This window comes from Hakea prostrata, chromosome 2, assembly GCF_041222555.1.
Source record: "Hakea prostrata isolate BN-2017 chromosome 2, UWA_Hpros_2, whole genome shotgun sequence".
In the NCBI taxonomy this organism is placed as follows: Eukaryota; Viridiplantae; Streptophyta; class Magnoliopsida; order Proteales; family Proteaceae; genus Hakea; species Hakea prostrata.
In genome coordinates this window covers 16,167,624-16,179,603 of record NC_142601.1, presented here as the reverse complement: position 1 = coordinate 16,179,603, position 11,980 = coordinate 16,167,624, and the positions used below count along the sequence as shown (strand labels likewise).

Here is an 11,980-nt window from a genome sequence, read left to right as displayed (position 1 = left end):
ATAAATTGACTAATACGACCAACTAGACACCATTTCTTCGAATAAGTTTTCTTTTATCAAAATGGTTGATTAGGTCTCTTATAAGGATTTGTGGACTAATAATTGCAAATGTGTAAATTTTGGAATATTTGTATCTAATCCAATCCAACATAATCATGTTAGCCAACGTAGAGATGTTGTAGTGGTTGAAACCAACACTTCTTAGTGAAGATGTCATGGGTTCAACTCTGCTGAGGCATAATATCCCCATCCCCCGGCTTAATAAAGCCCCTTTGTACCCAAAAAAAAAATGCTTTCCCCCAAACCATCATTTTCAGTCAAATGGATTGATTAAACCTCAAGTGATGACTTATTAACTAATTAAGGATATGAAAGTCTCGGCCGTTGATAGATGATGTAACTTGCATTGGGAATATAAGTTGCATACATGCCATTTAGATTGTATGATTCAATTGCATAAATCTAAAAGTGCATGTCTTGTGGCCCAGTGATGGTAACCTCTTATGTAAAGACATAGTAAGATTAAGGAGGCTTTGAATTCAAACCTAAATTCCTTCACATCTTCCACACTCCTTTTTTTACCCATCCACTGGCCTATGGGCTCCAATCCTTATGAAGAGCTTGACGATGATTGAAAAGAAAAAGAAAAAGAAAAAGAAAAAGAAAACTCTTGGAAGACCCATCTCAATAATTGGATAATGACCCACTTGTAAAGGTACGTTGGATTTCTTTTCTTCCTACCTGAATTTGTTGCTCATATAATTTCTTTGATGGATGAGTGGTCTATGATGTGATGTAAAACAAAGTATTAATCACGTTTATTTGCAAAGAGGGTATGCAAACGAGTCTGGATCACCTTGCCGTCAAGGGAGATGAATGTGCTCCTCTAACATGTCCCCACAATACAATAGTGGTGGGATCCACCTATAAATATTGGAGGAAAAGTTCAAAGATAAAAATTCCAGTGGTCCAATGTGAGTCTCATCCCAACTGTGTGGTTCAAAAGCATTAGGAGAATACATTGTTCTCCCGGGCAGCTGATCCGGATAAAACTCTATGTAGATAGTTTGGTACCGTCGCTTTTACCACTTTTTCTTATAGTGAACATAGCTGCTTGTAATGCTGCTGAGATTTCTTATCTCTTATTAGAAATCAAAACATCTGATTTATCAAAAGGGTCATCATCCTCATCTGTCAGCCTAGATCTTGTGTATGATTGGCCTTCGAAAGCATAAGATTTTGAATTTCACTCTACTGCTTCGAATTTGATGGAGACTTCTTTTTTAGCATGATGCGTCATGTAGTGCAAGGATCTTTGCATGAAGCCAAATACATTCCTAATTTTTCTTTTTTTCCTCCCCTAAAATCTAGCTTTAGAGTGAAGTTTTGGTCCTCAAAGGGAACTTTGTGACTTTTGCAAGGATTAGAGTCTTCACTACATCATGAGTCCTTCAAAAACTATGAGAACAACATCAATTAAGTCCTTGAAAGCAAACAATACAATGAGATGCATTTCTCACTATAAAGGAAGAGAAATGAATTATCCATATTGATAGGAAAGGAATTGATGAATATATGTGGAGTCAAAATACAAATCACTAACTCAGTTGGGATTTCAGGAAGTTTTGGTCCTCAAAAGGGGCCAACAAAGTAGCAGCTTCTGGAGCATACTCTTGAAATCTTGAATAGTCGCATTGCAATATGATGCTTTTGGTCAATTTATCAATAGAATTCCTTGTGGGTTTTTCCCATATTCATTAATGGTGGTTTTTTAATACGAGTCTTCTATTTGTAAGGGTATAGTATTGTGTTCTCTTTGACAAAAAAAGAGTTTTGTGCTCCCTTAGTTTACATCTTTTGACCACTTATTTTCTCGCATGTAAAGTGTCCAATGTAAGACTCACTTATGGTAGATTCGACATGAATATCATAGTTCTTGCATGCATCATATAACACACATGCATTTATGTAACTGAAGATTCCTTGCACTCCTTCATTGAGCTCGGTGTTGATGAATCCATATATTACATGATCAAATTGGCTTGACACAAGTTACAACATCATCTATACAAGTTGGTTTGGAAAGCTAAATTTTTTAAATTTTCTTCAGAGTTTAGTTGTATTGGTGATGTAGTTCTAAATTGCCCTTGTATCAGGAAAGTAAAATGACAAAGTTGTGAAAAGATGAAAACACCCACTCTTGAAGATTATATTTACATGATTCACTTGAAAATCATATCCATGGCTTGACACTGAGATTTTTTCACTATGAGATGAAGAAGAAACATAATATAACCTAAAAAATAATCTCTACCTTCAATGATAAAAGAAGAGTCGTTGCATTTTTTTGGTTTTTAGGATTTTGAAATAAACATTATCAAGACAGCTAGATGATGGTGATAGGATGCATGACCCTAATACCTAAGTGACGTTCTTCCCCCCATTCCATCAAAGCAATTGAATGGAATTAGAAGCTAACCTGAAACGACCAAGTTCAGACCCTCTTTCATAGTTTCATTCCCATTTCATACTTATATTAATGCTTCCATAGATGAACCAGTTGACCATTTGTGCTTCCTAAATGGGGTGAGTATGATTCTGTTTCTGTTGGGTTGTAGCAATTGGTGGGCCTCCTCATCAACCATTATCAATTAACTATTAACACTATTATCAATTTGTCATCACCCACCAATCCAATTTTTTTTCTTTCTTTTTTTGTCATTTTCTTGCGCCGTTAACCTATAATTTGTTGGTTCTAATAGGGAAGATAAGAGTTGGTGGTGATGATAGTGGCGTTTACTTGCGACTTGTACTAGTTGAGCTTTCATGGTTTCATTAGTTGGTAAGGCGGCTGAGATACATGAATTCACATCCTTTTCCTGTTGAGCCTGTTTTAATATCACTAGCTTGACATCTCTTTTCTTTCGGTGATCATACTCTCAAGCATAAAATATCTCGTTAGCTTTTAGAGGTGGGTCTCTCTTAAATGTGTGAGAAAAAAAAAATTTATCAACATAACAGAAGAGGAAAGAAAAATAACTATTTCAGTAGTCGGGGCACAGCTAATGACAGAATACTGAATTCCAGTTATTGAAAACCTTCTTCTCGGTCACTTTTTTGCCAACCCTATCTTCAAGAAGAAAGAATGCGACTAGAGATCCATAATAGAGCCCCACCGCAATGGGAGTTTCGAGCTAGTGTTTGCCCATGAGAGGACTATGAGTGATTCTGGATCTTGATGCTTCCTTATTGACCTATTATGTCTCTATCAAGAATCGTTGACAACTTAAATTTGTCTCTCTGATTTTTGTCCTTATTTTGGTGATTGATCTTGCTTTGATATTTTTATTTTTATAACGGGTCAAATAAGCAAAAGGCTTGAGTCGACAGAAGTTGGAACTAATTCATAGTGTGGAGGGTTAAAACCCTTGCAGTACCGCCAAATGGTTGGTCTGTTTGGCCAAGTCACTATGCCTTACTGTTTGGGTTTTGTGACATTTGAATGTTCTTGGGAGAATTTTGTTATAATTTTCTTCCATTACACAAAGAATACTTCTTCAATGTTGTCAGTACATCACATTGATGTGTATATCATATACAATTATTGTGTAGTTTTCGTTCATGTTTTTATTATTTTCAATGCTTTCTTGCCAACCTATTTTTCTGATTTAACCTCCTATTGGGTGCCAGAAAAGAATATTATATTTGTAATATAATCGCATTTTTTTTCTTTTGGAATTGGTTGAGTATGAATCATTTGTTTCTCATGCGTGCAGTATTTGTTCTTTGTCTTCTAGATCCATTTAATCTTGCTAAGGCCTTTCACTTTCCATGGCTAAGAAACCCAGAATCAGTTGAAGCTGATGTGTGATGATAATCTAGTTTATTGATCCATTGCATCATTTCTTATTACAAGCATTTTACAATAATTTTCTATTACACAATTAAGCTAAGAAAGCACCTTTACTGGTTAAGCATTTCTCACTTTAGCATTCACTTCAGTGCTAGTTATTATTGGATTCATATGAGAGAAGAAATTAAGAACTCTACCAAGTGGCAAATAGCTAGTCTTGGATGAAATGATAGAGGGAAGGTAGTGTTTGCCTTAACTGGTAATGCAAGACGAAAATAATGTAGGCATGGAAGTTATATCACCATATATTAGGAGGGACTGGGGTTCATTGGGAGTCTCATCTATGTTGATCTCGTTGGAATTCAGAGGTAGATTCTCCTCCTAATATGTAATAGAAAAATGTGTAATAGAAACACAAACCTCTTTCCCGATGAATGTAGAATCCCAACTTATTGCACTTTTACATAAGGTTTCCACATCCCATGAAACACAATAGAGTTTATTGAAGGCATCAAGGAACTTTAGCTTAGATTACGTAATTGTACATTTTCTTCATCTGATTAAGGAGTCGAATACGTTGTGCACACTTATCACAACTCATCTTACTTTGGCGGGAGAGGTCTAGGGACTTAATTTTCCATTTTATGTTTTCTTTCTCTTTTTTATATAGATATCTATAAAGTTTTCACCCTTTATTTAACTTACCTTTTTCTTTTACTTGACCTTTTATTAAAGAGGGGAGACCAAAGAGAAGGTTTCTTAATCATTCGACCTAAATAAGGAGATCAGCTATGAAAACAATTTTTCTCCTGCGAAAGGTCAACTTGAATTGAAATTTTGCAAATGACTAAATGGAAATATAAGTTAACATACAAAGTCTCAATCTTAATGAAATTAATTATATAGCAAAACAAAAAATCAGAATTTTCAAGAAAGAAAAAATAGACATACATTGCGAGTACGCATCTAATATGTAAAATTTTAAAAAATACAATCAAATGTACATTAAAAATTTAATACACTAATCAATTCAACTAGTGTTCCACTTGTGTATTATCATTATTGCCGTGTTCGGTATGTTTACTATCCCCGCTTCATTTTATAGAATTATCTTTTTTGTTCTTATTCTTAATTTTATTACAATAGTTTATTTATAAATTTTGTAATTTGACCCCTTAGGCTAGGACAAAAATTTATGTTTATTTATAAGCCAAAGTTAAAATTTGAAGAAGCGACTCTTGGCTGATTTGTACACAAAAAATTTGATGACATAACTTGTTCATGCAAAATATAATTCTACAATTAAAATAGCCTATTAATAGATAAGCCATGAGCGACCAAATGGGTTAGAGAGTCTCTCTTTCTTTATAGAGAGGATATGCACTTGAGTCAACTGCCAACCGCCCATCATTCTTGTGGATATTTTGTAGTCAACAGAGAGAGAGAGAAATCTGTTTAGTTTTTAATTACATAAACCGACCGATCAGAATGGGCGGTTTGAGGTGGATTTTAATAGCAAAAATAAATGCTTATACTATCCTTAAATATTTTTTTTGTTTTTCTACAGAATAGATATAATATTAAGTAAATATAAGTTTTTTTTTGTTTTTTTTTTATTTTATTTTATCTAAGTTCATCCAGACCAGCTTGCGCGCATTACATCTTTAGGAAGAGTTTTATTGTTCACAAGGGTCGAATCCAACTTCTCCATAAGAAGTATGGATCTTATTTTATTATGAGATTGATTTTCTTGTATAGTATTTTTTTAAAATTTTATTTATTTATTTATTTATTTATTTATTATTATAACCAAAACGAAAATATTATATTAATAAAACATTAAGCTAATACAAAGCTAACAATGAAAGAAATGTCAACCCTCCATTTTTTTTTCACAAAATGTTCTGTGAAATTTGTCGACCAAACCATCTACCTAAGATTTTTTTTTTTGGGATGAGGTTCCTCCAGGCCAGCTTGGACACACCACGACTACATCCTCAAGGCGCTTTGGCTTTGCCCCTGGCCCCGAGGAGATTTGAACTCTAACCTCCTATGTGGAAGCGTTGGGTTTTGCCAACTGAGCCACCCCTAGGGGTTATCTACCTAAGAATTTTTTTTGCATAGTTCTACATCGTACATGATCATACAAAGTTTGGTTTGGGGCCGGTCCAACCCTAGCAGCCTTTAACTTAGGTTAGGCCCACCTAACCCTGACTATAGGTTTAGCCTGACCCAAGGTCACTTTGATTGACTATGATTGGACTGAATTAGGCCGAGTTGACCTTGATTAACCGAACCTATCGTTGCTTACATTTATCAAACCTTCTTACGAGTTACGACATAATCACATACTTAATAATTTGATTAACAGAACCTCTTGAGATGATTAATTAAATACGACTCCTCCGGCTATTTTAAGAGAATCGGTGAATGGAACCTCTCCGACTACTTAGGGAATCTCCTTTGTTTTTTCAATTAAATAGATTTGGGCAATCATTTGGATCTATTATGAGTTGAATCAAGCTTGAGCTCTTGTGGCAATTCAGATGTTTGACTTTATATTTTAAGAAAAGAAATAAGTCAACGGTATAAGATTGGTAGGTTTTCTAAGCGTTGAGGAACAAACACAAAACTCTAAATGTATCAAGGTGTCATAAGATCTGTCGTTTTGACTTCTAAATATTTGAATTGTTTCTCAAAAGTCAACTAATATTTTTCTCAATTCTAGAGATGTAAGTCAACTTCTCTGAAGGAAAGGGGTAGGATAGGTTGACTCATAAGAATCTTGACCTTCTAAACTTTTAACAAACTGGGTAAGATTCAGAGTTTCTTTTGGGTTGATGATTTGCTTTTTCGCTTAAATCCTCTTATGTCGTGATATTCAAGCTAGTTGACTTCCTTTGTGTTTAGAGAGATTTACTTCGTCTAATTTCAACCATGATGTGTTTATGCCTTGTGATTAAGCATATCACATCAGTATAGATGTCGATCTAAGGCTTTATTATTGTTTCAAATGATCTCGTTAATTTGGATAGAAAATCATGGTCTCTATCTAGCTAGAATGCCTGAAAACAACATTTGATGGTTTCTTACAAATAATTGTTCAGTTAGAAAAGAAGGATGTGATCCCTATCTTATTCAACACAACTGTAAGATCTGATCACCAATTATCAAAGTGTTATAATTATCTGATACGAGGAAAATTTCACCGAACCCATTGAACCGGGTTCACACCCTTCGTTCTGGTTGGAACACGATCGGAACCCACTTTAGCCTAATCTAAAACGATCAAGAGGGCGCCACACTTGTGTTACCAGTCACGAACGACCTCCCGAATCTTGTAGTAGGTGAAGCTGGCTTTTAGGAAGCAACTATTGTCAAGGTAGAGAGGGAATTGTGCTGACATTGGTAACTACCAGCACCCCTGAATATCTAAGGTAAAACCCTATGATCGGACGGCCACCTAAAGAGATCGAGAATTCACCCAACGGTCGAAAATTGGAAGTAAAGTCTATATAAACCGGTGATCTACTCACCTCAGAGGTATATGAATCGTTTCCCTACAATTCGTATTCATTTTAGACTCTACATCTAGCCAGAGCATTGTGATCAATTCAGCGACTGACTTAAGCTTCAGAGGTGGCCTCCCGACCCCAGCGGTCGGGCCACGTCTAACCCTGTTTTGCAAATTATCTTCACAATCCGGAGGCTTAACATTTTTTGGACGCATCATCATCATATTTGACATTTACTTCCTTTTTAAATGTTTTAAGTTCCTTGACATTTCTATGAATGCAAACAACTAAGTTGTCTTCCGAACAAGAAGGACCTTGTCTTCAATATATATGTCAATTAATCCAACTTCTATCCATGAATGAAGGAGCAATGTTGTCCTTTATATGTGAGTTCATTATGCTTCTTTGAATATTTGAAAGTTTCTCGCGATTATTATTGAGTCGAATGTCAAGGATATGATTGTGTATCTTCAAGACCTTATAACACTATCAAATTGCGATACTTGTTATATATACCATGTACTTTCTTTTTTTGAGAGTTTCAAGTTCATTTATATTTCAATAAACGCTAACAACCTAGTTGACTCCCAGGCAAGAAGGATATTGTCTTCAACGTATACAACAATTTACCTCGGTTCATTCAGTGGATGGAGAAACTTGTCTTTCATCCATGAGTTTATTATGCCTAGCTAAATAACTTCTTTTCTATTAAAAAGTGTTCTAAATTAATATTTGTAATGTTTTACAAAAAAATAAATGATGCAAAAGTCTATGTTAAAGAAATATTGTCCTCTTATTCATAGTGGAAAACTAAGTTTTATGCCCTAGCATTGAACTAGGGAAAGCATTGGACGAGTTGAGGGTTTCTTATTGTTTTAAAGTACTATTTTACTCAGACTCAAGTTTTAATCAAAATTCTATTTTTGAATTATGCTTTTATGTATTTCTACACATTACAAACGAAAAATAGACAAATCAGATCTCCAGTGTGAATTCATAGCAAAGGACTAATCAAAAACAATCGAAACAATATGAAAATTGTGAGCCTCTGAACTTAATTCCTCCTTTTATAGAAAACAACTGCTCATTTTAATGGTTTTTGGGTTAATAACTCCTTTTCCTTTAGGGGTATAGATACATTGAATTATACATTGAACTTGAATAGGATAGTGTCAATACCATATGCATATCAAATTAGATTTGGATAGATTTGAATAATTTCTCAATATTTATTTTTTGAGTTAAAATCCTACTAAATCAATATGAATACATAACAAATACAAATTTAAAATTTTTATGTGTAAAAATGGTAAATTTCATCAATTACACTCTGGTGTCACCCCCAACTACTCCTACATCTTTTCTATTCTTTTTTTTTTTCCCCTGTGCTTAACAGTGTTGATTTACTTAATTACCCCCAATACATATCAGATATCACCTTTCCAGTCTCATGAGATATTCTGCTTTGCTGTTGAAGCTCTGTCATTTATTAATTTTCCCAAGAAAATGCTTTTCCCCCACCCCTCCTACAATCCTACATTCTCCTACTAAGAGATAGAAAGAAAAAGAAAAAAGAAATTCAAAATTAGAATATTCGAGGAAATAAATAAAGCCAAAAAGATTTCCTGCTGAAGTGCATGAATCTCCTTCACTATATAAACCATTCCCTTCCACCTCTTCTTCATCCATTCTCACTTGCACACCATACAGAGAAGAGAAGAGGCGACCAGAGGCTAAAGTTTCAAGCAAAATGCCTTCGGATTCTTCTTCTCCAATTCTCATTTCCAGATGCACTGTTCTTCCTGAACAGAAATCCTCAATTGGGCTTCTCAAGCTTTCCGTTTCTGATCTTCCCATGCTTTCATGTCATTACATACAAAAAGGGGTTCTATTCACTCGCCCACCTTTCTCCATTGACGTTCTCGTTTCTCTTCTCAAACGCGCCCTTTCTCAGACGCTCTCTCACTTCCCACCTCTCGCCGGTCGTCTCATCACTGACTCCAACGGCTACGTTCACATTTCATGCAACGACGCCGGCGCAGAATTCTTACACGCCAGTGCAACTTATCTCTCCATCCGTGATATTCTCTCTCCTCTCCGTGTACCAGATTCTGTCAAAGAGCTTTTCGCTTTTGATGGTGCCGTTAGTTACGAAGGCCATTTCAATCCGTTAACTGCTGTTCAGGTAACGGAGTTAGCCGACGGAGTTTTAATTGGTTGCGTCGTCAACCATGCTGTGGTTGATGGAACCTCATTTTGGAACTTCTTTAACAGTTTCGCTGAGGTTTGTAGAGGAGTGAAGAGAATCTCGAGAGAACCAGATTTCAGCCGGAATTTCGTAAAAGATTCTCTCGCTGTTCTTCGATTCCCTGACGGACCTCCTAAGGTAACGTTCGATAAAGATGCACCGTTAAGTGAGAGAATCTTCCATTTTAGCAGAGAAGCCATTCAAGATCTCAAATCCAAAGCTAACCCTTCCATGCGAAAAAGGGTTTCGTCCATAGAAGCTGAAATTCTTGGGAAGCAAAGCAACGATAGGAAAGTTCACGCTAACGGCAACGGCACGATGAGTGTCCTGTTGGAGAGCTTGTTATGGAAGAGTGGCACTAACGCCGTTACCATTTCCGAAACGGATAAGGAAGAGGAAGAGGTGGTGGTGGTTTCATCTTTTCAGTCGCTCTCTGCGCAGCTGTGGCGTTCAGTGACACGTGCGAGAAGGCTTTCGTCGACGAAACCCACGACTTTCAGAATGGCAGTGAACTGCCGTCACAGAGTAGAGCCACGTGTCGATCCATACTATTTCGGTAACGCAATCCAGAGCATCCCGACCGTTGCTTCCGCGGGTGAGGTCATGTCTCACGATCTACGGTGGTGCGCGACCTTATTGCACGGTAGCGTGGTTGCGTATGACGATGCTGCTGTGCGCAGTAGGGTGGACGAGTGGGAGAAGGACCCACGCTGTTTCCCGCTGGGGAACTTCGACGGTGGAATCATCACCATGGGGAGCTCACCTAGATTTCCGATGTACGATAATGATTTCGGGTGGGGTAGACCGGTGGCGGTTCGAAGCGGTCGAGCCAATAAATTCGACGGTAAGATTTCTGCATTCCCAGGGCGAGAAGGTGGGGGAAGCGTTGCTCTTGAAGTGTGTTTGGCACCTGAAACCATGGCTGGGTTAGAAGCAGATATGGAATTCATGCAATACGTCTCGTGAATTGTTTGTTTAATGTGCTAATTTAGCGTTGCATGAAAGAAACCTGGCTCGCTTTTCTATATGTACCTATCTACCTTTTATTCCTTTTTTTAGTGAAAATCTACTTTCGCTTTATTGGAAAACGCTTTTGAAAACATTTCTAATTGGGTTTAAAAACGGCTGTGGTTGGCTTGGACGGTTATGATCCCATCACAAGTGAGTCAGTGTCATGAGCGGCGCAGCCGAATTTGTCTGTAACTGTTGTGGGCCCATGGTCCCATGCCTATGTCATCTATCACGTAGGATAAAGCCGCAGTCAGTTTCTTTTTTTTTCGTGAAAAGCCACAATTGATCTTGCACGGGATATAAACATTTATTTCTGTGCTTAGCACCTTAAGTGGGGCCCAAATTCCTCAACTCCCCGAATATATTTATGACGCCCCTTCGCATAAAGTAAAAATTGTCTAATTAATGGTCAAAGTATTTTGAAGGTCAAGTTAGAAAAAAATAATTTTTACCAAAAAAACAAAAAAAATTATAAAATAATCATTATATCCGTTAATGTTAAGGATCAAAATAACCCCTCATCAATCTTTTTTTCATATCCTACAATTTACCTCCGTCATTTTTAACTGTTTCGAAAGAAACTCTTTCTCCTCCGCCCCAAACTTTGTCGTCTTCAACTTAAGAGGGCACATGCAAAAAACTAACATTCTTTTTATGTGTTTTGAAAGAAAAAGAAAAAAAATGAATGACGATATTGCTCATATGCAAGTTTTCATTTATTTAAAATCCTTTTGTGACGGTATAGATCATTAATCTTCACCTATACGTAAACGTAAATGAATGAAATTTCAAAAGGTGACTAAGTTAAGAAAAAAAATCAATACTTCCAAGTAGGAGGTAAGGATTCAAATTTTCTCGAAGCCAAGAAAAGAGATATTTAAAATAAAAATCAATTGTCATTGAAAAAATATATCTAATTCGGCAAGCTAGCTAGGATGGACCTTAATTAGGAACAAGTTTTGAAGAGGTTTGAATATTAGACGACCAAATCTATCACCTTGTGGATTACCTTCAGTATAAGCATGGTAGTAATATAGAATTATATATTGCTTTATCATTTTGTAGATAGAGTTGGATTCAAGATTAGGACTAGGTAAAACTTAGGATAAGGGCTGAATTTTTTTTAATTAGATAAATTTTCCTAGATAGTTAGATTTAAAAAAGATTTATTCAATAAGATATTTAAATATATATATTTTTTACTTAGATGGATTCTATTTTTAAAAATAATTATCAAACCTTAAATTTCATGATAATTTTTATGGGCCAACTAATATTCTACCTTGAACTACCCCTAGATTACCCTCAAGTCTTTTTTATAAAAACTTGTGAAAAGTGCTTACCAATTCCTTC

General features: G+C 36.0%; 1 protein-coding gene across 1 annotated transcript; it reads left to right on the top strand.

Moving 5' to 3' along the window:
• The first annotated feature begins 9,066 nt into the window (after positions 1-9,066).
• Positions 9,067-10,723, top strand: LOC149023879 (BAHD acyltransferase DCR-like). The gene has a single exon (XM_089142857.1). The coding sequence runs from the start codon at positions 9,119-9,121 to the stop codon at positions 10,580-10,582; it is 1,464 nt and encodes a 487-aa protein (XP_088998983.1). The 5' UTR covers positions 9,067-9,118; the 3' UTR covers positions 10,583-10,723.
• Positions 10,724-11,980: the final 1,257 nt, after the last annotated feature.

What these genes read in the sequence shown, in the direction of transcription:
- LOC149023879 (XM_089142857.1), top strand. Translation starts at nt 9,119, where the DNA reads ATGCCTTCGGATTCTTCTTCTCCAATTCTCATTTCCAGATGCACTGTT.